We start from the raw sequence: 24,795 nt of genomic DNA on the forward strand, positions 1-24,795 counted from the left end.
AGTTTATATTGTGATTTACATATAGCTTTTTCACATATAGTTTTAGTGTCACACGCCTCTTACCAAGAATCTCTTTATTTTAGGATTTAATTTTTAAGCGTATTTTTTATAGTCTTTTTAAAAAGTTATGAGTATAATTTATTTGTTATCTTTTCATCCAACCATAACTTTGTATTTTTCTATTTTATTATAATTGCTATTAATAGTAATATTTTTCCATTATCCTTGTTACGAACAAAGGGATATTTTTCTGCTCAACATATATTTTGAACATATGAGTATGACCAGCACCTAAGAATCGGGACGCTAGACAACATTCTTTTGGAGATCCATCATCGCCCATCGGAAGTTCAAAAATTATGCCGGAAATCTCGGCGACAGATGAACCTCCATCGGAATCTGGGTCTAAAAAATTCAATCAAATGACTGATATTTCCAGCGGAGACTCGAAACCGGAGCCGGAAGTTCAATCAGAATCCTTTGATTCATCCAAAATGCGAAAGACAAAGCCTGGAATCAAGCGCCTGTGCATTGTATTTTCAGTTCTTTTCTCTTTCGTTTTAGGTATTTTCTTCTTCCTCCATTTTTTTTTTACCTTATTTCAATGAAGGTCAGCTGCTGTAATACTACAAAATTGCAACTATCAAATTCAATGTTCAAGGATACATCTCTTACCGAACAAAATTGATTGATGTGGTAGCTTCTAATTAAGAATTGACGCATTTTGTGAGAATTGTTAATTTATATGCTTATTTCATTTTTTTTATTTGATTGTTTTTGCTAATTGTTTTGGATTTGTTGTTTATTTGATTGTTTTTACTACTTCATTTGGATATTTGTTGTTTAATTTGATTGTTCTTGCTACTTGTTTTGTTTTTTTGTCTTGAAGGATTTCCGTTCCTGCTGAAGTCTGTGGAAATATACAGATCACCACTTCCATTTAAATATATGGATTCGCTTTCAAGTGTAATTGAATCCAAACCTTTGTTCTTTCCGTGTCGATTTCAAGCGATTTTTCTAGGTTTTAGTGATCTGAAGGACGCAAAGAAAGTAGGCTTTTCCATTGCTGACCGAATGAAGGAAATAATGAGTCATGATCATGCTTGTGGAAGTTGTCAGTCAAATTTTACTGTGTCAGTTTCTTTGGAATTGGAGAATGGTTGTGTGCAGAGTGAGAATGGGAATAATGGCTGTTCTTGGGAGTGCGGGGGGTTGAAAGATGCTGATTTTAAATGGAAGGATGATGAATTTACTGATGGATTGTTGAACAAGGCATTGTCTGGTAGTCAGAGATGTTCGGATACAAATGGAAAGGTTTACAGCATTGTTGTGGTGAATAGGGACGAGGAAGTTAGGGCAGTAGTAGGAAAGTATCGGCATGGATGGATCACTGGGAAGGTGTCTGAGGTCGAGGGGGTGGAGAGGATCGCTGAAATATTCGTTAAGGTGTTTATGAATGGTGGGAAGGAAGAAGGTTCAATTCATGGAGAGTTTATGCCTGTTGGTGCTGATGGTCGTGTTATACTGTCTTTTAGCCTGTTAAATGCAGATCCTCAGGACTGGATTTATGATTGGTATGGAATTATTATATTTTGTTCCCTTTTTTTGCAATTTGTTTTGAAAACCATGATGCCTTCTATTTATTAATAACGTCTATCGATCGTACTCGTATGAAGTCAAAATTGTGGACTTGTGCCTCTTGCATACTTGCATAAATCATCTACGTGTATCTTTGAAATTGAACTCCATTCTCCATGCATGCCTAGGGCTGACTGTTGACACAGATTTCAGACACATTTTTTACCTTTTTTGTGTTTGATTTTGGGGATATCTAATGGCTGACTAGTGTTATGTTATTCTTTTGATAGGTGGTTATTTTACCTGTAGTGGTGCTCTTTTGGTGTCATGCAAAAACCAGAACAATGTGCTTGATATAATAGGAGTAAGCTCCATACTTGTAGCCTCTACAAAGAATAGATATTTTGGTGTGGTTCACCTTTCATTAGTTTCACTCCATAAACTTCACGTTTTGGTGCTTATGACAATGGCAAGAGATGCTAGTTAGATTGCCATAGGCTGTTAACATTTTTTCATATGGAGGCATGTGTGTTACTTTTTGTTTGAAGAGTATAACTCTTGACAGAAAAATGTTAAGTCAGGTTTACTTGCTTTCTGAAATATCTAATTGCCAAAGTGTTAAGGTCTAACTTACTTTTTTTCTTTTGGAATTTGTGGGAAAAAAAGGAGAGTAAGAGCTATTTCGAAACACACTTAATGGAATCAATACTATATTTTGTTAATATATATTTTTGCTGTATTCCAATCATATCGTAAAAATGCGGTAACAGTCGCGATCGCGGTAATGAAACGTTGATGCGGTAACGGCATTGATGCGATTATCATATCGCCTAAATATAGGTCAAAACCATAAGATATTCCTTGCTGCGGCCCAAAACGCGGTTTTTTACACCTTTACAATGCGGGAAATATCGGTTCGTTCATTTTGAAAATCTTTACAATGCGGCCGATGCGATGCGATGCAGCCTTGTTTTTACTCTATGGTTCCAATTGCTTTATGGGTAACCACTTCAAAGAATTGCCTTATGCATCTTCAAATATATTGTGAATTGTAACTTATTTGTCTAAATGAACAATTGAAGTTGTTTCCATAAATTGGTGTTGGATAAATTTACCTTTCATTTTGGTAAATGTTTCAGTAATACGTGTGATTCTTTCGCAATCCATCACACCTCCAAGTTCCGGTGGTGTGAGGTTATTATTCTTTTTTTCAATTATGTTATCTGGCTGGCAGATTTACCCTTACATTCTATTTGCAGGGATTTTGAGAGAGTAAATGAGATTCACCTGGCTCCAGTTGTAGAGGCTTTAGCACCAATCGCTAAAATAAATGTAGAAAGTCAGGTGTAGTTTATCTGCAGAGAGGGACTCGTCTTGAATTTTACGTTCATTTCCATTTTCTAAAAGAATTGAATGCTATGAGAGAGCTTTGCTTTTGGACATTTTTGGTTACTGATAAGACTGCTTCTCATTGCAGATTCTGTATCATACCCCAAAAGCTTTTGTCTCTCATAGGGATGACCACAGAGGTGCTTACATTTATGATACAAAGGACCTTCCATTTTTTGTAAGCTTACTTATACTCCATTGTTGGCTCTTGACCAGTTTGCGATTATGTCTGCCTCTCACTTTTCACTTTATGTCTTTTCTCTTTAAAGGATTTCATTTTCATAAATAAAGAAAACCTAGGAACTTTTTTCTTTCTGGTGCCCATTATTTCAGTGTATTTTCTTGTCCCTTGTCCTAGTCTAGCAGTATGTGTTCTGCTTTTCCTCTGGGTGTTGGCTGCCCTTTGAAGAACTTCTTTATGCACAGCTTTCTAACCCTTTTTTCTATATTTGTTAGCCTCTCAAATATTTTGCTTATATAGTCTCAGCAAATCACAGGTAAATTCAAATGAATGGCATTTGGATACTTCTACTGCTGCTGGAGGACGTTCCAAAATTTTGCACATTGTTGTGTATGCTTCTGAACTTCATAACTCAATCCTGGTTGAGTCTTATATCAAAATATTCGTTTTAATAGAATGGACTTTAATTATTATATATTGCATATGCTCTTATAGTCTTATGTTACAAGAATCTTGTCCAACCTCCATTCAGATTCATATTACTTGTGGTTTATTTCATAGGACACAGAACTGAAATAGAAGCCTAAAGAACTCAGAAGTGTGGGGAGCTTTCCGTTAGCCTTTTTTAGTGATTTGTTTTACTTTTTTTTTTGGGTATTATCAAGTTACCATACTTGGAGACAATTTCTTGTTGTGGAAGAACCTGAGTCCTGAAGTATTAGTATTTTTTCATATGACAGGTAGTTATATAAAAACTAATCATCTTTACACTGGAGAGGTCTGTTTTTTCACCTAAAAATGCAAGATTGAATTCGTACTTGTGACATCAGATGAGGATGGTGGGATTTTATCGTTCTCTAGAGTTAGTTTTTGCTACTGCTTGTAGCAGTATCCTGGAAGATATTAGAAAATTGGAATGAAAAGTATGAAATATGTACAATGTTCTGATTTCTGAAACATGTGCTATTTTTTTAGATAACCTCTAGAAATTCTTTTGAATGTCTGCTTTGTGGATGAACTTCGCTTTAATGGTTTTCAAATAATAATCCTTTAAGAAAATGTGAGCCTTCCATTGGCATTTAACGCACAAGCTGACATGTATCTTTCATACATAATCTCTACTAATTCTCTATGAGCCAGCGTGGTTCTTAGGGCTCATATGCTTTTTTTTTTCCTCCCAATTTATGTCTTTTTCAGATACGTACCATCCGCGAAGGAGTGTCCTCTTTTACTGCAACTTCCTAATGGAGAGATCTCGCTGACAAATGGATTTATATCTCCTGTAGGTTATCATTTTCTTTTCTATATCCCTATTTTTCTTGATTTATTCACTGTTATATTCTAATTTGTCAGTTTTAGATGTGGGGAGGTGTTATTGTCTGGAACCCATCTGGATGTTCAAGGCATTCTGAGACAGAACATTATGCTAAGCATACCATCCCTTTTAAGGTAAGATCAACTTAGTCTGCTAACAATGTTCAAACCCATGACTGTACTCTCGTTCATGTGTGTTTCCTTCTTCAGCCCCTTTCTCTGAAACAGTCTTCTCTATATGCTTCTCTTAACATATGCTCGTTTCTGGTTATAGGATCTTGAAAACATTGTTGAAATCTTTTTGGGGCAGTTGCGGCAGCTTTTTGGTCTCAAGTCTGAGAGCCTATATGTTGGTTCTTCTGGGAGAATCAATCTTTCGGCTAGTGAAAGAGGCTTCACGGAATGGTAAGATCCCTGTAAGACAACCAAACCAGTAATTTAGTATTAGGCGCACTTTTGTGACTTCTCAAAATATTATTTTTCTGCTTGAATTTTCTTTATGAGGAATGAACAATTTTTTTAATGTATTTAGCTTTAAGTTTTAGCCTTTCTCAGGAAAACAAGAGCAAATCTATACACTTTTGACATTTTATGGTTAAGTTTTCATTTTAGCTAACATTCTCAAGAAAACAAGTGAAAATATAAAGCAAGTAGAGGTGTTCAAAACAAACTCAATGACCCGATATTCACCCGATCTTGTAACCGTACCCGATTCGCCCCGAATTAAAAATGGATTTACATTTATGTAAAAAAACAGTGTGGACACAAAATCCGGTTTTGAACCGACCAGAAATCAACTCGATGACCCACCTCTAAAAACAGAATTGCAGCTTAAGTAGCTTTGTCATGGAGCATTTATACAGTTATATTACCTAACAGTTATGTCCTGCACACTTTGATAATGTTCAGGGAATTGGATCTGTTAGCTCGTCAACATACATGCTTCAATCTTCAGTCTTGTGCAACCACACTTGGTTCTCTTTCCAGATTGGTATGTCACATGAATGTAGAAGTTAGAGAGAGCATACATGTATATACTTGCATTTAAAAAAAATGGTAAGACTTCGATTCTGGTCGTGGGTTTTCTTTTGTAGGTTCAATCACTGCCAAGAATGATTATACAGGATGAAATAGGAAAACAGGTCAGTTGCCATTTCGAGGTTTGTCATTAATTGTGCCTTTTTTTTGCATGGCTGAGCATTCGTCTTATGAAGACTTGCTTATCAACTCTGATTGAGAGGGTATTTGGTCATGTATATTCCATTTTCTTAGATACAGAATAATTGACATGTCATGCTTTAAATAGTTCATGAGTAATTTGTTTAAACTTTGGTCTTAATAATGATGTGGAAAATTTCGTCAGGAGATACTCGTGCTGTAAAAGCTTGAAATTTTGGGTTCTACAAACACACCAGTTTGGAATTCTTAGACACCTTTATTCTAAAATGTGATTTTGGTAGGTTCATGGGTGTTCTGTTTTTTTGTTACTTTCAAAAACCTGAAGCACGGAAGGTACTGATTGTATGTGAGACTCCCACTTTGATGATGCCTTTCTTTCCTTGTGGCCATTTTTTTGAGTAACTTTGTTCTGGTTTATTTAGCATCTAAGTCTCCCTAGTATTTTTCGATTGCATAATCGTTTGTCAATGTTGGGTCTTATTTCTTGTTTGTTTAATGTGGGCACTATTCAGTTGTTGGGCCTCAAAGGCTTACTTTGATTTTGGTTTCAACTCCTTGTGGGCCATTTCTTCCTTTCCTGGGGATATATTCATATTTTGTACTCTTTTTCCTTTTTGTTCTGCGAATCTCAATAGTTAATGATGGCATGCTGTATTTGTACACCTTGTGATTGTTGTTTCCTTTTTGCTCTGCCCTCATATTTTCGTCTTTAAATTGAATTTTGGGGAGTGACTAGTGAGGATCTACATGGTATTTGCACTTGATGTTATTTTGATTTTTCAAAAGATATACATTTAGTCTATTTCACTTTCTCTTTATGTACTTAACTGTTTGACCATTATCTTATGAGATGTAATAATACAAAGTGCACAAAGCCTCCTTTTTTTGGTAGTTAATATATGTTCCTCCACATTGCTTTTACCCACCTTAAAAAACAAAGATCAAATTTTGTTACTGTGGTGTGAGTAGTCATATTTTATACTCTAATTGAACTCTGAGTATGTATTCAAGTGTTTGACTTCATTTGTTATGGAAGGTTTCCAAAATGTTCGCCTAAAAAAGGGGTGAATTTTGTGGTGCATTGAAGAGTCTAAGTGACTTATGATGTTATTCTCCCAATCCGCTTATGGGTTAAGGACGCAATTGGGTATTGAGCCTGACTCATCAGCCTTTTGCTGGTGTGATGTTTGAGACCCTTTAAAGTAACTCTGTTTAGAAGCTGGATAATGTTTTAGAAGCTGGATAATGTTTTAGAAGTTGGTACCTTTATCTGTGGGAATGAGATAGCTTCCTTTCCTTTTTTATCTTAGGTCAGCTTTTGTCGAAGTGGGTCAGCTTAGAAGTTGGTCTTATTTCGGTAAACAAAATTGAGGCATTTCCTATTTAATTATGTAAATAGAATTTACCTCACATTTGAGAAGCCATCTACACATGATTCTCACAATGTACTGTCAACTTTCAGCACAAAATTACCCGGTGTGGATGATCTGCAATCTGTCCTCTCTATATCCTTCTCGGAACTTTCATGGCTGTCCATCAAAACATAAATGAACCGTGAATACTGTCGGTCTTGGTTTTGGAGAGGACGGAATGAGGAGAGTGAGCTTGAAGTCAGAGCTATGCAGTTTTGGATTCTGTTGTTGAGTAGAGTGATCTTACGAGAGTAAACGTCTCTACTATTTTTTTTGGACCATAAAGTGCCATGAGGTAGCTTTGTTGAATGACATCTAGTAAGATAAGTTATGGATAAGTAATTCATGATTCCACTACTAGATCTACAGTTTTCCGCATTCTAAGAGATCAGCTTTCTCCGTCCCTGCATATATTTTAGCATGGGATAAACATACGCTGAGATCTTTCAATTTTAGTAGCAAAATCGTCTTGGACCCTTCAGTTGCTTGACATGAAACGCTTAGGACTTATACATTGGTTGATTTGGTCTTGTTTGCATTTAAAACCTGTCTTCACTTGCCATTTTCTTGCGTGCAAAATAGCCGCAATAAGAATTAACTTGTAGCAAATAGTAATCTTGGTTCTGCATTTATCTTGTATGTTTTAACATTTCATTGCAGGAACACTTCTTTGCTTCATTGCATGTCACTAACACTGTTATAAAGCTCCCACCACAGCACAATCTTGTATAAGGCTGTGACTGTAATCCACATCTTCAAAGGAAAAACGGCAGCTGTGTGTGTTTGACCTAAAATTTTACAGGATACTTGGCAGCACTAAGAAGCATAAAAGTTTGTCTGGTTTTGTGAAATCATCTGATTTTAATTATTGACTCACTGCAGAAGAACATTCAATTACCCTTATACCATAAGTGGCTCCCACCTAGGGAGGTTTAGGAGCGTCGGATATAAGCAACCACCCTTGTAAAAATAAAGAGGTTGTTTCCGAATGACCCTTGATTTTGCAACTTCATATAAATAAAAGGTGTACTTGATTTAGCTAACCATTTTACTATGATCCGAAATCAAAAAACTTCAATTTTTTGTGTGAGTTGTGTGTGTATATATATGCGTGTCTTATTCTAGTTGCTTATAATAGTTGTGATCTGATGGTATTGAGTCTTCTGAAAAGCTTTTGCGGTGGCTGTATGAGCAACGTGGTTATCTATTTGTACATATTGGCCAGGCACACACATCATACACGTATTTGTGCCCATATATATAATATATACATTTGTAAGGGGTTATTTTCTTGTGCAGGTGGAATATTCTCTTCATGCTGCAAATTTTGCCAGAAGCAATGCCACTCTCGGTGCCTGTGATGATTCTGCTGGTATTTTTCATTTAAGATATGAAATATGAATTATGTTTATTATCTTGTACGTCTTTGTGATACATCATGCCAACAAATATTTGGATGTTCAATCACAGTTTTATCACGAGAAGCAAGATCATTGGCTGAGGTCGCCTTTTTTCATCCATCAATAATGTCTGTGAGCTATTACTCGTTTGAGCACTGCTTTGCAGTCTACTCGGTTAGTCACTTAACTTTTCTCTTTCCCTGAATTTAAAGGAACACTTACCTTTTAGTGATTCATAATGGTTAACCCGTTTAAAATTTTAAGTCCTTGGTTCTATGCACTACCAGATGACGAAGGTATCCCAGACTATACCCTATATCATTTTATGGTATCAAATTTTTGCTTGTGTAGCTCAATAAAAGGTTATGATTGATGCTTATAATTTTGTAAACCCAACTGGAAGTTAAACCCAATTGGGTTCTATGCTCAAGTCTGATATATTGGTCAAAACTTCCAGTTGCTTGGATTCACCATAAATATTCCTGTTTACGTGATAAGTGATATATTGATATGCTTGATGCATACCAGATTGTTGAACCAAATTAGGACCTACTTCAGGCCCCATATGTTGGTCTAAAATAGTTTTCGTGTTGTTTCTCGGATGCCACATATACATTCCTGTTTATCTGATTCTGTATAATTTGATTCACTGATTGTGTTAGTTCCCCTAAATTTCAATTCTATGAAATTGTTCTCTTTTTTGACTTTACAGGCACTTATTAGTTATTACCCCTTGTGAGAACTCATTAAAGGAGATTGAGTTTAGTCAATCTTTCTTATAATTGACTTGAACTTCTTGTACTACATCAACCCTTTTCTTGAACCGAACTTGTGTAAATTTTGTTATTTGTGAAACAAAGTAAAAACTAAATGAAGAGACTGGACCCAAAATTTTGTTTTGTATTTGTTCTCATAGTCAAAGGTTTGAGTGGACATCATCGTGGAATATTATGTATCAACACAACAACATTTTGTTGCTCTAACGCCATTAAATGACTCCCACCTAGGGTGGAGTTTGGGGGAGTCGGATGTACAGAACCTTATCATTGTTATACACTTGTTAGTGATGTTAAAGAGGTTGTTTCCGATTGACCCTTGGTAGTAAACATCGTCTACAACTTCAAGTGCACTTAATTTAATGAGCCATTTTACTATAGTCCGAAACCAAAAATTTTATAATCTTTTGCCCTATCGAAATAAAGGATGTATGGAGTATGTATAGTGAAAAATATTTGCATACATACAAAATAATTTTTAGTTATGAGGTTTGGTTAACACTTTCTGAATCGTATACTTAGTCAAAGGTTTGGCAACACTTTTTTGAATCGTATATTTCTACTATGACAGCCATTCTTCCTACCAGTAGCATTGCACATTCTCCTTGCAGCTTTCAAAGAATTGAGGCGATACAAGCAAGAAAATTCAAAATACTCCACATGGAAAGCAGTAGAGGTTACATCTTGATCTTCAGGGAATCTGCAGAAAAAAAGCCTAACAGCTTCAAGAAAATTGCGACGAGTAACATATTGCTCATTTGCCTGTACTTCATTTGAGGTTGTGCAATCGATTGGACAAATCGTGAGCCAAAAGTTTCTGACATTGTGGCAAAAACAAGTTCCAGGGTGCATCTCCTTTTTAATCATAGTTTAGATACACAGCTTTCAACATGAAAATCTTTTAGTTGGGTTCAGATACTGCTTCCGGCTTGACAATTTTTGGTTCGTTTGAATTTATTTTAGTAATATACCTCGAAAATGTGTCTACTGGATTGGGTTCAGGTTGTATTTTCTTACATAGTTTTAATTTTAGGGTGTAAATTTTTGGCTCTACAACTTAAGACTGTGTAAGTTTTAGATCTACGTCTTTGAATTAGTGATTTTCATCAGGTGTGTTCAACGTTTGAATTGTATAAATATTTTTAAAGTTATTTGTCAATTATTGCCATCGTTTTATGTCTTTTGACACTTATTACCGCTTAATTTCATATTTATCAACTACAAACATCAAATTTTTGCTTGTTACATCATTGTAGCCACTATCGAAAATCAAGCAATGCCTACAACAACTAGTATGTTTGAAGTAATTAACATTCTCATCTCCCTACGTTCGATTCCAAAAATTAATTGAAATCGTTAAAAAAGTCTCAATTTCATCTTCTTCCTTTGAGAGCAAGAATTCGATTCCCTACACCCCTCTCTCTTACCCCCCTTTCCAGTTTCCACTAGAGCGTAAGTTATTTGGATAAAAATTAAAAACTAAATCGAATAAGAAATATGGTCTGTACTTTTTCTAGAAATTCGCATAGTTTGGTTTGGAATTTTCAAAACTGAAATATTTTGGTTTGGATTAGGTTTAAGTATACAAAAAAACGTAAATCGAAATTCTGAACTCAATTAAAATAGAAGTTCACCTTTTACATTGAGCTAAATTATTTATTGAGTGAATTTTCTACAACTTGATGTGCAATTAGAAGATTTTAATTGGCGATACTAACACCTTGTTTAATACTTTTCTGCTTGTGCCATCCTGCATAGTCCAAAATAAAAGGTTAATGTAAAATATGACAGTAGTATGTTATATTTACTTCCTAGCCGATGTCTACAGATCGATTGTGCAAGTGGATGATACTTTCCTGCCAATGTCTGCAGATCGAATGTACAAGTAGATGCCGATGTAGACAGATAGACTACAAGTAGATGCCGATGTACACAGATTGACTGTACAAGATGATGGTACTTTCCTAACGATGAGAGTAGATCTGCTGTGCAAGTAGATGATACTTTCCAAGCAATTGTGTACAAATCAAAATGTTGTGATTCTAAGTGTATTAGCAAGTAGACTTTGTGAGCTTTCAAATGCAAGTGATATCCTAAAGGATTTACAGAGAGGGGGCAATAGTTATTCTCAATACGGCATGCAATTAAACTTTGACCTTCTCATTGCTCCCCTTTTGGCTCCCTCATAGGGATGAGACTTAGCTCAACTCCGAACACTCCAAGACTCTTTCCCTCATACAAAAGTCTCCCATGTGTGGACACACTCAAGGATTCTACAATAATAAATATTGTTCAAACGCGATAAGGTTCGGACCATTTTAACCATGATTGAAGAACGTGGGCGAGAATGAAATTCATATTTTTTCAAAATCTAAGGTTGGATCATCGATCGAGTTTTCTTGGATGCAGATCGATTTATTTCGAATTGAGGTATGATTTGGGGCGATTATATATATATATATGTGTGTGTATATATAAGAATAGATGAAAATAATAGACAAATTATTAATTAGACCAAGTAAAATACTCTTCAACACGCAAAAGACGTAGGAAAAAAAAACACTAAGTTGCTATTACTTAGGCTGTAAAAGGAAGTCTTCAAAATAAGAAAAACGAAAAAAGAAAATCCTAAGTAATTAATAAAGGAATGTTTTCCCATAATATTGCTTAAAAAAAAATTAATTCCCACTTTGCATTATGTGGGAAAGTATTTCCCACATTACCGTCTACGTGGAAAATTTTTTTTTTAATTTTTTTTCAGATAAAACCGCCACATGGCGGTTTGCCTTAAGCACTAAACCGCCACGTGAAGTGGCGATTTGGTCAAGGCAAACCGCCATCTCATGTGGCGGTTTGGTCTTGGTTTTTTTTTATTTTTTTTTTTTTTTTCATTTCCCTTAAATGTGTGTCGATAGCAAGAAAGAATCAAGAAATATCTCATTCAAAGGTTCAGGAAAGAATATAAACAGACCTGAAGCATTGCTCGTTCTTGTTCCTGCTTATCACTGAGTGCTTGCTGAAGCAGTGCAACCTCTTGCTCCAATTGCTCAACCTACAAATGATAAGACAATCATAAAGCTTCTAGACTATAATAGAGCATTGAATCCTTAACAAATACAAACGAAGAGGAGAACTAAGGTGTAAAATTGAAATATTAAAATAACTCAAAAGTATTTATTTAACTAATTTAAAGTGATAGCACAATTTATAATTACCACTATGACACTAGTCCAACTCCAGTAGAGTATTTAAGGCCAACCCATGTTGCATTGTTCTGATTTAATTGGTGGTTACTTAGAACCTTACTGACGGGCCACAAGTTATTCACACAATTGTTGATCAGTTATTCAGTTGTATTCATCCACCCCACAGTCTATTACTCTAGCTATCTAGCATAATCGACAATCTCAGCCAAAGGAAAGCCCAAGGTAAGGATACATAATATTCTCCTCTTATGCACTAGCAGAAAGAGGGATGAAATGACAGACTGTTATATATAGAGGAAGGAAGGAGGTGAGAAGCATCAGATAATCATTGAGGGATTTGTTAAGAGTATTTAGGCTTGCAATTCACTCGGGGAAACATTCACACCTTTCCAATGCCTGTTACATATCCTCCGTAGTTTGTGTTTTATGTTCATTTCCAGTAATACCTGTGTGGCTGTGTCTAATGTGTCGCAAAGCAGATTATAATGTCTAATTGTATGTTCATTTCTTGTACAGGTACAAAACGCCATTTTAAGTGGCGGTTTGCTATATTTTATTTTTTTTTTTAAATTGAAATTCAACAAAACCGCCATTTCATATTGCGGTTTACTTAAGATTCTTATACAAAACCGCCATTTCAACTAGCGGTTATATTTAAAAAAAAAAATTCCAAAACCTATCCACGTAGACGGTATTGTGAGAAATATTTTCTCACATAATGCAAAGTGGAAAATAATACAAAATGGGAAATAATTTATTTTTGGGCAATATTACATCTATTACATAAAAGTAAAAGATTTTCATTTAGATCCAAAGAAAAGTTTCAATTTTCTGTCCTTTCATTTATTACTAACATTACAGTGCAAGTCCTAATAAGAAAAAACGTAAAAAAAAATCAAAAAGCTTCATCCTTTATCTTCTCCGTACCACCAAACTCCATAATTGCAAAGCTTGAATATGAAATCAAAGCACGAAGGGGATTGTAACTTTCGGCAATTTAGGAAGTGATCCTTAGCGAACCCGTGCCCTGATTTGGGTTGAACTTTTTAGATCGGAGATCCCCAAGTAACACTGGTTCGAACTCTTTATGTGGCCATACACCCAACACCAAAACGGGCCTTAGGAAACACAAGAAAAAGACAACTACAAACAATCCCTACCATTAAAGGAAAACTTTCCATGGCTTCCTCCATCTCTTTACCATGACCCGGAAGAAGACAGTTGGTAACCCGATGATCTGATAATGCAATCGCCATAAACACCATAACAGACATCATAGCATGTACAAAATCAGCAAAATGGATGTTATACTTGTCATCTTTCGGAACCTCCACATCCAAACCCGGTTTGAAAACCGCCAACCCATTTCGAGTCACAAACCCATAGTACACCTTCCCATCAGGAGTCCGAAAACTATCTGTAAAATGAAAGAAGAAACATGAAAGAGCACAAAGTACAATGAGGATGGAAGTCATAATAGTGGCTACGGAACTGCATTCACCAACACCATATATTGATGGAAGTACCATCTCAAAAGTTAAGAGGGTCCCAGTAGGGAGGAAATGGGCTAACATCGAGGTTTTCGAGAGGGTTCCTTGGACTGATTTTGCGACCGCAGCCCGCCTTTTCTTAGGTGCAACAGGTTGTGTGGCGGGATCTGATGGAGGAGGAGGGGTTGATGATGGTAGTGTAAAGTCTAATGAAGGAGAAGCTGTGTAAATTCTGATGCCAAATTCTGGTTGTTCAGTTATTTGCTCCATTTGGTATCTTTAATGGAGAAATTAAGTTTTTTTTGGAACTTTTCTTCTGATGAAATTATGAATTTAAGTTTAATTTGTTTGAGAATTTGCAACTGGGTTTAAAATAATGTCAAGGAAAGAAATATAAAATTACCCTAATCAAAATAACAGTTATCAAAATATAAAAAAGCTATTAACCGCCATTTTTTCTTTTTTCATTTTTTAAAAGTTCAAAACGGTTATAAATGTTCTCTTGATTCAGTTAATTTTATTATATAGAGTATTTTTTAGAGTGACAGTTTCAAAACGGTTTATGCCTGTTGGTGCTGATGGTATTTTCAAAGCCTGGAATCAAGCGCCTGTGCATTGTATTTTCAGTTCTTTTCTCTTTCGTTTTAGGTATTTTCTTCTTCCTCCATTTTTTTTTACCTTATTTCAATGAAGGTCAGCTGCTTTAATACTACAAAATTGCAACTATCAAATTCAATGTTCAAGGATACATCTCTTACCGAACAAAATTGATTGATGTGGTAGCCTCTAATAAGAATTGACGCATTTTGTGAGAATTGTTAATTTATATGCTTATTTCATTTTGTTTATTTGATTGTTTTTGCTAATTGTTTTGGATTTGTTGTTTACTTTGATTGTTTTTACTACTTCATTTGGATATTTGTTGTTTAATTTGATTGTTCTAGCTACTTGTTTTGTTTTTTTGTCTGAAGGATTTCCGTTCCTGCTGAAGTCTGTGGAAATATACAGATCACCACTTCCATTTAAATATATGGATTCGCTTTCAAGTGTAATTGAATCCAAACCTTTGTTCTTTCCGTGTCGATTTCAAGCGATTTTTCTAGGTTTTAGTGATCTGAAGGACGCAAAGAAAGTAGGCTTTTCCATTGCTGACCGAATGAAGGAAATAATGAGTCATGATCATGCTTGTGGAAGTTGTCAGTCAAATTTTACTGTGTCAGTTTCTTTGGAATTGGAGAATAGTTGTGTGCAGAGTGAGAATGAGAATAGTGGCTGTTCTTGGGAGTGCGGGGGGTTGAAAGATGCTGATTTTAAATGGAAGGATGATGAATTTACTGATGGATTGTTGAACAAGGCATTGTCTGGTAGTCAGAGATGTTCGGATACAAATGGAAAGGTTTACAGCATTGTTGTGGTGAATAGGGACGAGGAAGTTAGGGCAGTAGTAGGAAAGTATCGGCATGGATGGATCACTGGGAAGGTGTCTGAGGTCGAGGGGGTGGAGAGGATCGCTGAAATATTCGTTAAGGTGTTTATGAATGGTGGGAAGGAAGAAGGTTCAATTCATGGAGAGTTTATGCCTGTTGGTGCTGATGGTCGTGTTATACTGTCTTTTAGCCTGTTAAATGCAGATCCTCAGGAATGGATTTATGATTGGTATGGAATTATTATATTTTGTTCCCTTTTTTTGCAATTTGTTTTGAAAACCATGACGCCTTCTATTTATTAATAACGTCTATCGATCGTACTCGTATGAAGTCAAAATTGTGGACTTGTGCCTCTTGCATACTTGCATAAATCATCTACGTGTATCTTTGAAATTGTACTCCATTCTCCATGCATGCCTAGGGCTGACTGTTGACACAGATTTCAGACACATTTTTTACCTTTTTTGAGTTTGATTTTGGGGATATCTAATGGCTGACTAGTGTTATGTTATTCTTTTGATAGGTGGTTATTTTACCTGTAGTGGTGCTATTTTGGTGTCATGCAAAAACCAGAACAATGTGCTTTATATAATAGGAGTAAGCTCCATACTTGTAGCATCTACAAAGAATAGATATTTTGGTGTGGTTCACCTTTCATTAGTTTCACTCCATAAACTTCACGTTTTGGTGCTTATGACAATGGCAAGAGATGCTAGTTAGATTGCCATAGGCTGTTAACATTTTTTCATATGGAGGCATGTGTCTTACTTTTTGTTTGAAGAGTATAACTCTTGACAGAAAAATGTTCAGTCAGGTTTACTTGCTTTCTAAAATATCTAATTGCCAAAGTGTTAAGGTCTAACTTACTTTTTTTCTTCTGGAATTTGTGGGAAAAAAGGAGAGTAAGAGCTATTACGAAACACACTTAATGGAATCAATACTATATTTTGTTAATATATATTTTTGCTGTATTCCAATCATAGCGTAAAAATGCGATAACGGTCGCGATCGCGGTAATGAGACGTTGATGCGGTAACGGCATTGATGCGATTATCATATCGGCTAAATATAGGTCAAAACCATAAGATATTCCTTGATGCGGCACAAAACGCGGTTTTTTTACACCTTTACAATGCGGGAAATATCGGTTAGTTCGTTTTGAAAACCTTTACAATGCGGCCGATGCGATGCGATGCGATGCGGCCTTGTTTTTACTCTATGATTCCAATTGCTTTATGGGTAACCCCTTCAAAGAATTGCCTTATGCATCTTCAAATATATTGTGAATTGTAACTTATTTGTCTAGATGAACAATTGAAGTTGTTTCCATAAATTGGTGTTGGATAAATTTACCTTTCATTTTGGTAAATGTTTCAGTAATACGTGTGATTCTTTCGCAATCCATTACACCTCCAAGTTCCGGTGGTGTGAGGTTATTATTCTTTTTTTCAATTATGTTATCTGGCTGGCAGATTTACCCTTACATTCTATTTGCAGGGATTTTGAGAGAGTAAATGAGATTCACCTGGCTCCAGTTGTAGAGGCTTTAGCACCAATCGCTAAAATAAATGTAGAAAGTCAGGTGTAGTTTATCTGCAGAGTGGGACTCGTCTTGAATTTTACGTTCATTTCCATTTTCTAAAAGAATTGAATGCTATGAGAGAGCTTTGCTTTTGGACATTTTTGGTTACTGATAAGACTGCTTCTCATTGCAGATTCTGTATCATACCCCAAAAGCTTTTGTCTCTCATAGGGATGACCACAGAGGTGCTTACATTTATGATACAAAGGATCTTCCATTTTTTGTAAGCTTACTTATACTCCATTGTTGGCTCTTGACCAGTTTGCGATTATGTCTGCCTCTCACTTTTCACTTTATGTCTTTTCTCTTTAAAGGATTTCATTTTCATAAATAAAGAAAACCTAGGAACTTTTTTCTTCTGGTGCCCCTTATTTCAGTGTATTTTCTTGTCCCTTGTCCTAGTCTAGCAGTATGTGTTCTGCTTTTCCTCTGGGTGTTGGCTGCCCTTTGAAGAACTTCTTTATGCACAGCTTTCTAACCCTTTTTTCTATATTTGTTAGCCTCTCAAATATTTTGCTTATATAGTCTCAGCAAATCACAGGTAAATTCAAATGAATGGCATTTGGATACTTCTACTGCTGCTGGAGGACGTTCCAAAATTTTGCACATTGTTGTGTATGCTTCTGAACTTCATAACTCAATCCTGGTTGAGTCTTATATCAAAATATTCGTTTTAATAGAATGGACTTTAATTATTATATATTGCATATGCTCTTATAGTCTTATGTTACAAGAATCTTGTCCAACCTCCATTCAGATTCATATTACTTGTGGTTTATTTCATAGGACACAGAACTGAAATAGAAGCCTAAAGAACTCAGAAGTGTGGGGAGCTTTCCGTTAGCCTTTTTTAGTGATTTGTTTTACTTTTTTTTTGGGTATTATCAAGTTACCATACTTGGAGACAATTTCTTGTTGTGGAAGAACCTGAGTCCTGAAGTACCAGTATTTTTTCATATGACAGGTAGTTATATAAAAACTAATCATCTTTACACTGGAGAGGTCTGTTTTTTCACCTAAAAATGCAAGATTGAATTCGTACTTGTGACATCAGATGAGGATGGTGGGATTTTATCGTTCTCTAGAGTTAGTTTTTGCTACTGCTTGTAGCAGTATCCTGGAAGATATTAGAAAATTGGAATGAAAAGTATAAAATATGTACAATGTTCTGATTTCTGAAACATGTGCTATTTTTTTTAGATAACCTCTAGAAATTCTTTTGAATGTCTGCTTTGTGCATGAACTTCACTTTAATGGTTTTCAAATAATAATCCTTTAAGAAAATGTGAGCCTTCCATTGGCATTTAACGCACAAGCTGACATGTATCTTTCATACATAATCTCTACTAATTCTCTACCAGCCAGTGTGGTTCTTAGGGCTCATATGCTTGTTTTTTCTCCCAATTTATGTCTTTTTCAGATACGTACCATCCGCGAAGGAGTGTCCTCTTTTACTGCAACTTCCTAATGGAGAGATCTCGCTGACAAATGGATTTATATCTCCTGTAGGTTATCATTTTCTTTTCTATATCCCTATTTTTCTTGATTTATTCACTGTTAAATTCTAATTTGTCAGTTTTAGATGTGGGAAGGTGTTATTGTCTGGAACCCATCTGGATGTTCAAGTCATTCTGAGACAGAGCATTATGCTAAGCATACCATCCCTTTTAAGGTAAGATCAACTTACTCTGCTAACAACGTTCAAACCCATGACTGTACTCCCGTTCTTGTGTGTTTCCTTCTTCAGCCCCTTTGTCTGAAACAGTTTTCTCTATATGCTTCTCTTAACATATGCTCGTTTCTGGTTATAAGATCTTGAAAACATTGTTGAAATCTTTTTGGGGCAGTTGCCGCAGCTTTTTGGTCTCAAGTCTGAGAGCCTATATGTTGGTTCTTCTGGGAGAATCAATCTTTCGGCTAGTGAAAGAGGCTTCACGGAATGGTAAGATCCCTGTAAGACAACCAAACCAGTAATTTAGTATTAGGAGCACTTTTGTGACTTCTCAAAATATTATTTTTCTGCTTGAATTTTCTTTATGAGGAATGAACAATTTTTTAATGTATTTAGCTTAAGTTTTCATTTTAGCTAACATTCTCTAGAAAACAAGTGAAAATATAAAGCAAGTAGGGGTGTTCAAAACAAACTCGATGACCCGATATTCACCCGATCTTGTAACCGTACCCGATTTGACCCGAATTAAAAATGGGTTTACATTTATGTAAAAAACAGTGTGGACACAAAACCCGATTTTGAACCGACCCGAAATCAACTCGATGACCACCTCTAAAAACAGAATTGCAGCTTAAGTAGCTTTGTCATGTAGTATTTATACAGTTATATTACCTAACAGTTATGTCCTGCACACTTTGATAATGTTCATGGAATTGGATCTGTTAACTCGTCAACATACATGCTTCAATCTTCAGTCTTGTGCAACCACACTTGGTTCTCTTTCCAGATTGGTATGTCACATGAATGTAGAAGTTAGAGAGAGCATACATGTATATACTTGCATTTAAAAAAAATGGTAAGACTTCGATTCTGGTTGTGGGTTTTCTTTTGTAGGTTCAATCACTGCCAAGAATGATTATACAGGATGAAATAGGAAAACAGGTCAGTTGCCATTTCGAGGTTTGTCATTAATTGTGCCTTGTTTTTGCATGGCTGAGCATTCGTCTTATGAAGACTTGCTTATCAACTCTGATTGAGAGGGTATTTGGTCATGTATATTCCATTTTCTTAGATACTGAATAATTGACATGTCATGCTTTAAATAGTTCATGAGTAATTTGTTTAAACTTTGGTCTTAATAATGATGTGGAAAATGTTGTCACGAGATACTCGAGCTGTAAAAGCTTGAAATTTTGGGTTCTACAAACACACCACTTTGGAAGTCTTAGACACCTTTATTCTAAAATGTGATTTTGTTAGGTTCATGGGTGTTCTGTTTTTTTGTTACTTTCAAAACCCTGAAGCAAGGAAGGTACTGATTGTATGTGACACGCCCACTTTGATGATGCCTTCCTTTCCTTGTGGCCATTTTTTTGAGTAACTTTGTTCTGGTTTATTTAGCATCTAAGTCTCCCTAGTATTTGTCGATTGCACAATCGTTTGTCAATGTTGGGTCTTATTTCTTGTTTGTTTAATGTGGGCACTATTCAGTTGTTGGGCCCCAAAGGCTTACTTTGATTTTGGTTTCAACTCCTTGTGGGCCATTTCTTCCTTTCCTGGGGATATATTCATATTTTGTACTCTTTTTCCTTTTTGTTCTGCGAATCTCAATAGTTAATGATGGCATGCTGTATTTGTACACCTTGTGATTGTTGTTTCCTTTTTGCTCTGCCCTCATATTTTCTTCTTCAAATTGAATTTTGGGGAGTGACTAGTGAGGATCTACATGGTATTTGCACTTGATGTTATTTTGATTTTTCAAAAGATATATATTTAGTCTATTTCACTTTCTCTTTATGTACTTAACTGTTTGACCATTATCTTATGAGATGTAATTATACAAAGTGCACAAAGCCTCTTTTTTTGGTAGTTAATATATGTTCCTCCTCATTGCTTTTACCCACCTGAAAAAACAAAGATCAAATTTTGTTACTGTGGTGCGAGTAGTCATATTTTATACTCTAATTGAACTCTGAGTATGTATTCAAGTGTTTGACTTCATTTGTTATGGAAGGTTTCCAAAATGTTCGCCTAAAATAGGGGTGAATTTTGTGGTGCATTGAAGAGTCTTAGTGACTTATAATGTTATTCTCCCGATCCGCTTATGGGGTAAGGACGCAATTGGGTATTGAGCCTGGCTCATCAGCCTTTTGCTGGTGTGATGTTTGAGACCCTTTAAAGTAACTCTGTTCCAAAGAGAATGTTTTAGAAGCTGGATAATGTTATAGAAGTTGGTACCTTTATCTGTGGGAATGAGATAGCTTCCTTTCCTTTTTTATCTTAGGTCAGCTTTTGTCGAAGTGGGTCTCTCCGGCCCACTGTTCATCACTTCATTGGTCATACCGATACAGTCTTAAAAGAGGAAGGCATGCATTTTGCAATAAAGGGAAATTTCTTGAATGGAAGATTCTAGCTGTTACCTGTATTTGCTTTCTTAGTTTTGAAAGATTATTGGTCATTTGTTTTGTAACTACTAGTTGAAGTGTATTGGTCTTATTTCTGTAAACAAAATTGAGGCATTTCCTATTAATTATGTTAGTAGAATGTTTACCTCACATTTGAGAAGCCATCTACACATGATTCTCACAATGTACTGTCAACTTTCAGCACAAAATTACCCGGTGTGGATGATCTGCAATCTGTCCTCTCTATATCCTTCTCGGAACTTTCATGGCTGTCCATCAAAATATAAATGAACCGTGAATACTGTCGGTCTTGGTTTTGGAGAGGACGGAATGAGGAGAGTGAGCTTGAAGTCAGAGCTATGCAGTTTTGGATTCTGTTGTTGAGTAGAGTGATCTTATGAGAGTAAACGTCTCTACTATTTTTTTTGGGCCATAAATTGCCATGAGGCAGCTTTGTTGAATGACATCTAGTAAGATAAGTTATGGATAAGTAGTTCATGATTCCACTACTAGATCTACAGTTTTCCACATTCTAAGAGATCAGCTTTCTCCGTCCCTGCATATTTTTTAGCATGGGATAAATATACGCTATCTCTCAATTTTAGTAGCAAAATCGTCTTTGACCCTTCAGTTGCTTGACATGAAACGCTTAGGACTTATACATTGGTTTCTTAGGATTTGGTCTTGTTTGCATTTAAAACCTGTCTTCACTTGCCATTTTCTTGCGTGCAAAATAGCCGCAATAAGAATTAACTTGTAGCAAATAGTAATCTTGGTTCTGCATTTATCTTGTATGTTTTAACATTTCATTGCAGGAACACTTCTTTGCTTCGTTGCATGTCACTAACACTGTTATAAAGCTCCCACCACAGCACAATCTTGTATAAGGCTGTGACTGTAATCCACATCTTCAAAGGAAAAACGGCAGCTGTGTGTGTTTGACCTAAAATTTTACAGGATACTTGGCAGCACTAAGAAGCATAAAAGTTTGTCTGGTTTTGTGAAATCATCTGATTTTAATTATTGACTCACTGCAGAAGAACATTCAATTACCCTTATACCATAAGTGGCTCCCACCTAGGGAGGTTTAGGAGCGTCGGATATAAGCAACCACCCTTGTAAAAATAAAGAGGTTGTTTCCGAATGACCCTTGATTTTGCAACTTCATATAAATAAAAGGTGTACTTGATTTAGCTAACCATTTTACTATGATCCGAAATCAAAAAACTTCAATTTTTTTGTGAGTTGTTGTGTGTATATTTATGTGCGTGTCTTATTCTAGTTGCTTATAATAGTTGTGATCTGATGGTATTGAGTCTTCTGAAAAGCTTTTGCGGTGGCTGTATGAGCAACGTGGTTATCTATTTGTACATATTGGCCAGGCACACACATCATACACGTATTTGTGCCCATATATATAATATATACATTTGTAAGGGGTTATTTTCTTGTGCAGGTGGAATATTCTCTTCATGCTGCAAATTTTGCCAGAAGCAATGCCACTCTCGGTGCCTGTGATGATTCTGCTGGTATTTTTCATTTAAGATATGAAATATGAATTATGTTTATTATCTTGTACGTCTTTGTGATACATCATGCCAACAAATATTTGGATGTTCAATCACAGTTTTATCACGAGAAGCAAGATCGTTGGCTGAGGTCGCCTTTTTTCATCCATCAATAATGTCTGTGAGCTATTACTCGTTTGAGCACTGCTTTGCAGTCTACTCGGTTAGTCACTTAACTTTTCTCTTTCCCTGAATTTAAAGGAACACTTACCTTTTAGTGATTCATAATGGTTAACCCGTTTAAAATTTTAAGTCCTTGGCTCTATGCACTACCAGATGACGAAGGTATCCCAGACTATAGCCTAGATCATTTTATGGTATCAAATTTTTGCTTGTGTAGCTCAATAAAAGGTTATGATTAATGCTTATAATTTTGTAAACCCAACTGGAAGTTAAACCCAATTGAGTTCTATGCTCAAGTCTGATATATTGGTCAAAACTTCCAGTTGCTTGGATTCACCATAAATATTCCTATTTACGTGATAAGTGATATATTGATATGCTTGATGCATAGCAGATTGTTGAACCAAATTAGGACCTACTTCAGGCTCCATATGTTGGTCTAAAATAGTTTTCGTGTTGTTTCTCGGATGCCACATATACATTCCTGTTTATCTGATTCTGTATAATTTGATTCACTGATTGTGTTAGTTCCCCTAAATTTCAATTCTATGAAATTGTTCTCTTTTTTGAATTTACAGGCACTTATTAGTTATTACCCCTTGCGAGAACTCATTAGAGGAGATTGAGTTTAGTCAATCTTTCTTATAATTGACTTGAACTTCTTGTACTTCATCAACCCTTTTCTGAGTTTGCTAACCCTTCTAAAGCTTGAACCGAACTTGTGTAAATTTTGTATTTGTGAAACAAAGTAAAAACTAAATGAAGAGAATACACCCAAAATTTTGTTTTGTATTTGTTCTCATCGTGGACATCATCGTGGACATCATCGTGGAATATTATGTATCAACACAACATTTTATTGCTCTAACGCCATTAAATGACTCCCATCTAGGGTGGAGTTTGGGGGAGTCGGATGTACACAACCTTATCATTGTTATACACTTGTTAGTGATGTTAAAGAGCTTTTTTCCGATTGACCCTTGGTAGTAAACATCGTCTACAACTTTAAGTGCACTTAATTTAATGAGCCATTTTACTATAGTCCGAAACCAAAAGATTATAATCTTTTGCTCTATCGAAATAAAGGATGTATGGAATATGTATAGTGAAAAATATTTGCACACATACAAAATAATTTTTAGTTATGAGGTTTGGTAACACTTTCTGAATCGTATACTTAGTCAAAGGTTTGGAAACACTTTTTTGAATCATATATTTCTACTATGACAGCCATTCTTCCTACCAGTAGCATTGCACATTCTCCTTGCAGCTTTCAAAGAACTGAGGCGATACAAGCAAGAAAATTCAAAATACTCCACATGGAAAGCAGTAGAGGTTACATAGTTTTAGTAATATACCTCGAAAATGTGTCCACTGGATTGGGTTCAGGTTGTATTTTCTTACATAGTTTTAATTTTAGGGTGTAAATTTTTGGCTCTACAACTTAAGACCGTGTAAGTTTTAGATCTACGTCTTTGAATTAGTGATTTTCATCAGGTGTGTTCAACTTTTGAATTGTATAAATATTTTCGAAGTTATTTGTCAATTATTGCCATCGTTTTATGTCTTTCGACACTTATTACCACTTAATTTCATATTTATCAACTACAAACATCAAATTTTTGCTTGTTACTTCATTGTAGCCTCTATCGAAAATCAAGCAATGAGCCTACAACAACTAGTATGTTTGAAGTAATTAACATTCTCATCTCCCTACCTTCGATTCCAAAAATTAATTAAAATTTGAATTTCGTTAAAAAAATCTCAATTTCATCTTCTTCCTTTGAGAGCAAGAATTCGATTCCCCTACACCCCTCTCTCTCTTAAAAATTAAAAACTAAACCGAATAAGAAATATGATCTGTACTTTTTCTAGAAATTCGCATAGTTTTGGTTTGGAATTTTCAAAACTGAAATATTTTGGTTTGGATTAGGTTTAAGTATACAAAAAAACGAAAATCGAAATTCTGAACTCAATTAAAATAGAAGTTTACTTTTTACATTGAGCTAAACTATTTATTGAGTGAATTTTCTGCAACTTGATGTGCAATTAGAAGATTTTAATTGGCAATACTAACACCTTGTTTAATACTT

General features: G+C 35.4%; 3 protein-coding genes across 4 annotated transcripts; 2 read left to right on the plus strand and 1 right to left on the minus strand.

The window, feature by feature from the left end:
• LOC130813074 (uncharacterized) lies at nt 1-10,397 on the plus strand. 2 transcript variants are annotated; one of them, XM_057678790.1, is made up of 13 exons: nt 2-564; nt 890-1,574; nt 2,838-2,922; nt 3,056-3,145; nt 3,465-3,538; nt 4,346-4,430; nt 4,508-4,597; nt 4,737-4,867; nt 5,372-5,453; nt 5,557-5,604; nt 8,353-8,425; nt 8,524-8,627; nt 9,801-10,397. In XM_057678790.1, exons 1-13 carry the CDS (start codon nt 360-362, stop codon nt 9,915-9,917), a joined length of 1,869 nt encoding a protein of 622 aa, XP_057534773.1. In that variant the 5' UTR covers nt 2-359; the 3' UTR covers nt 9,918-10,397. The 2 variants fall into 2 exon arrangements, with proteins under 2 accessions (XP_057534774.1, XP_057534773.1); XM_057678791.1 differs by lacking the exons at nt 8,353-8,425; nt 8,524-8,627; nt 9,801-10,397 and adding an exon at nt 5,826-8,346 and having other exon boundaries at nt 1-564.
• Nucleotides 10,398-13,197: 2,800 nt separating this feature from the next.
• LOC130813076 (protein DMP8-like) lies at nt 13,198-14,195 on the minus strand. Its single transcript, XM_057678793.1, has one exon. The coding sequence runs from the start codon at nt 14,193-14,195 to the stop codon at nt 13,521-13,523; it is 675 nt and encodes a 224-aa protein (XP_057534776.1). The 3' UTR covers nt 13,198-13,520.
• On the plus strand, nt 14,122-24,269 carry LOC130813075 (uncharacterized). The gene is made up of 13 exons (XM_057678792.1): nt 14,122-14,573; nt 14,897-15,581; nt 16,850-16,934; nt 17,068-17,157; nt 17,476-17,549; nt 18,355-18,439; nt 18,517-18,606; nt 18,782-18,876; nt 19,286-19,397; nt 19,501-19,548; nt 22,468-22,540; nt 22,639-22,742; nt 23,933-24,269. The coding sequence occupies exons 1-13, from the start codon at nt 14,504-14,506 to the stop codon at nt 24,044-24,046; spliced, it is 1,725 nt and encodes a 574-aa protein (XP_057534775.1). The 5' UTR covers nt 14,122-14,503; the 3' UTR covers nt 24,047-24,269.
• The last annotated feature ends 526 nt before the right edge of the window (nt 24,270-24,795 follow it).

Source organism: Amaranthus tricolor, chromosome 5 (assembly GCF_026212465.1).
Source record: "Amaranthus tricolor cultivar Red isolate AtriRed21 chromosome 5, ASM2621246v1, whole genome shotgun sequence".
Classification (NCBI taxonomy): domain Eukaryota; kingdom Viridiplantae; phylum Streptophyta; class Magnoliopsida; order Caryophyllales; family Amaranthaceae; genus Amaranthus; species Amaranthus tricolor.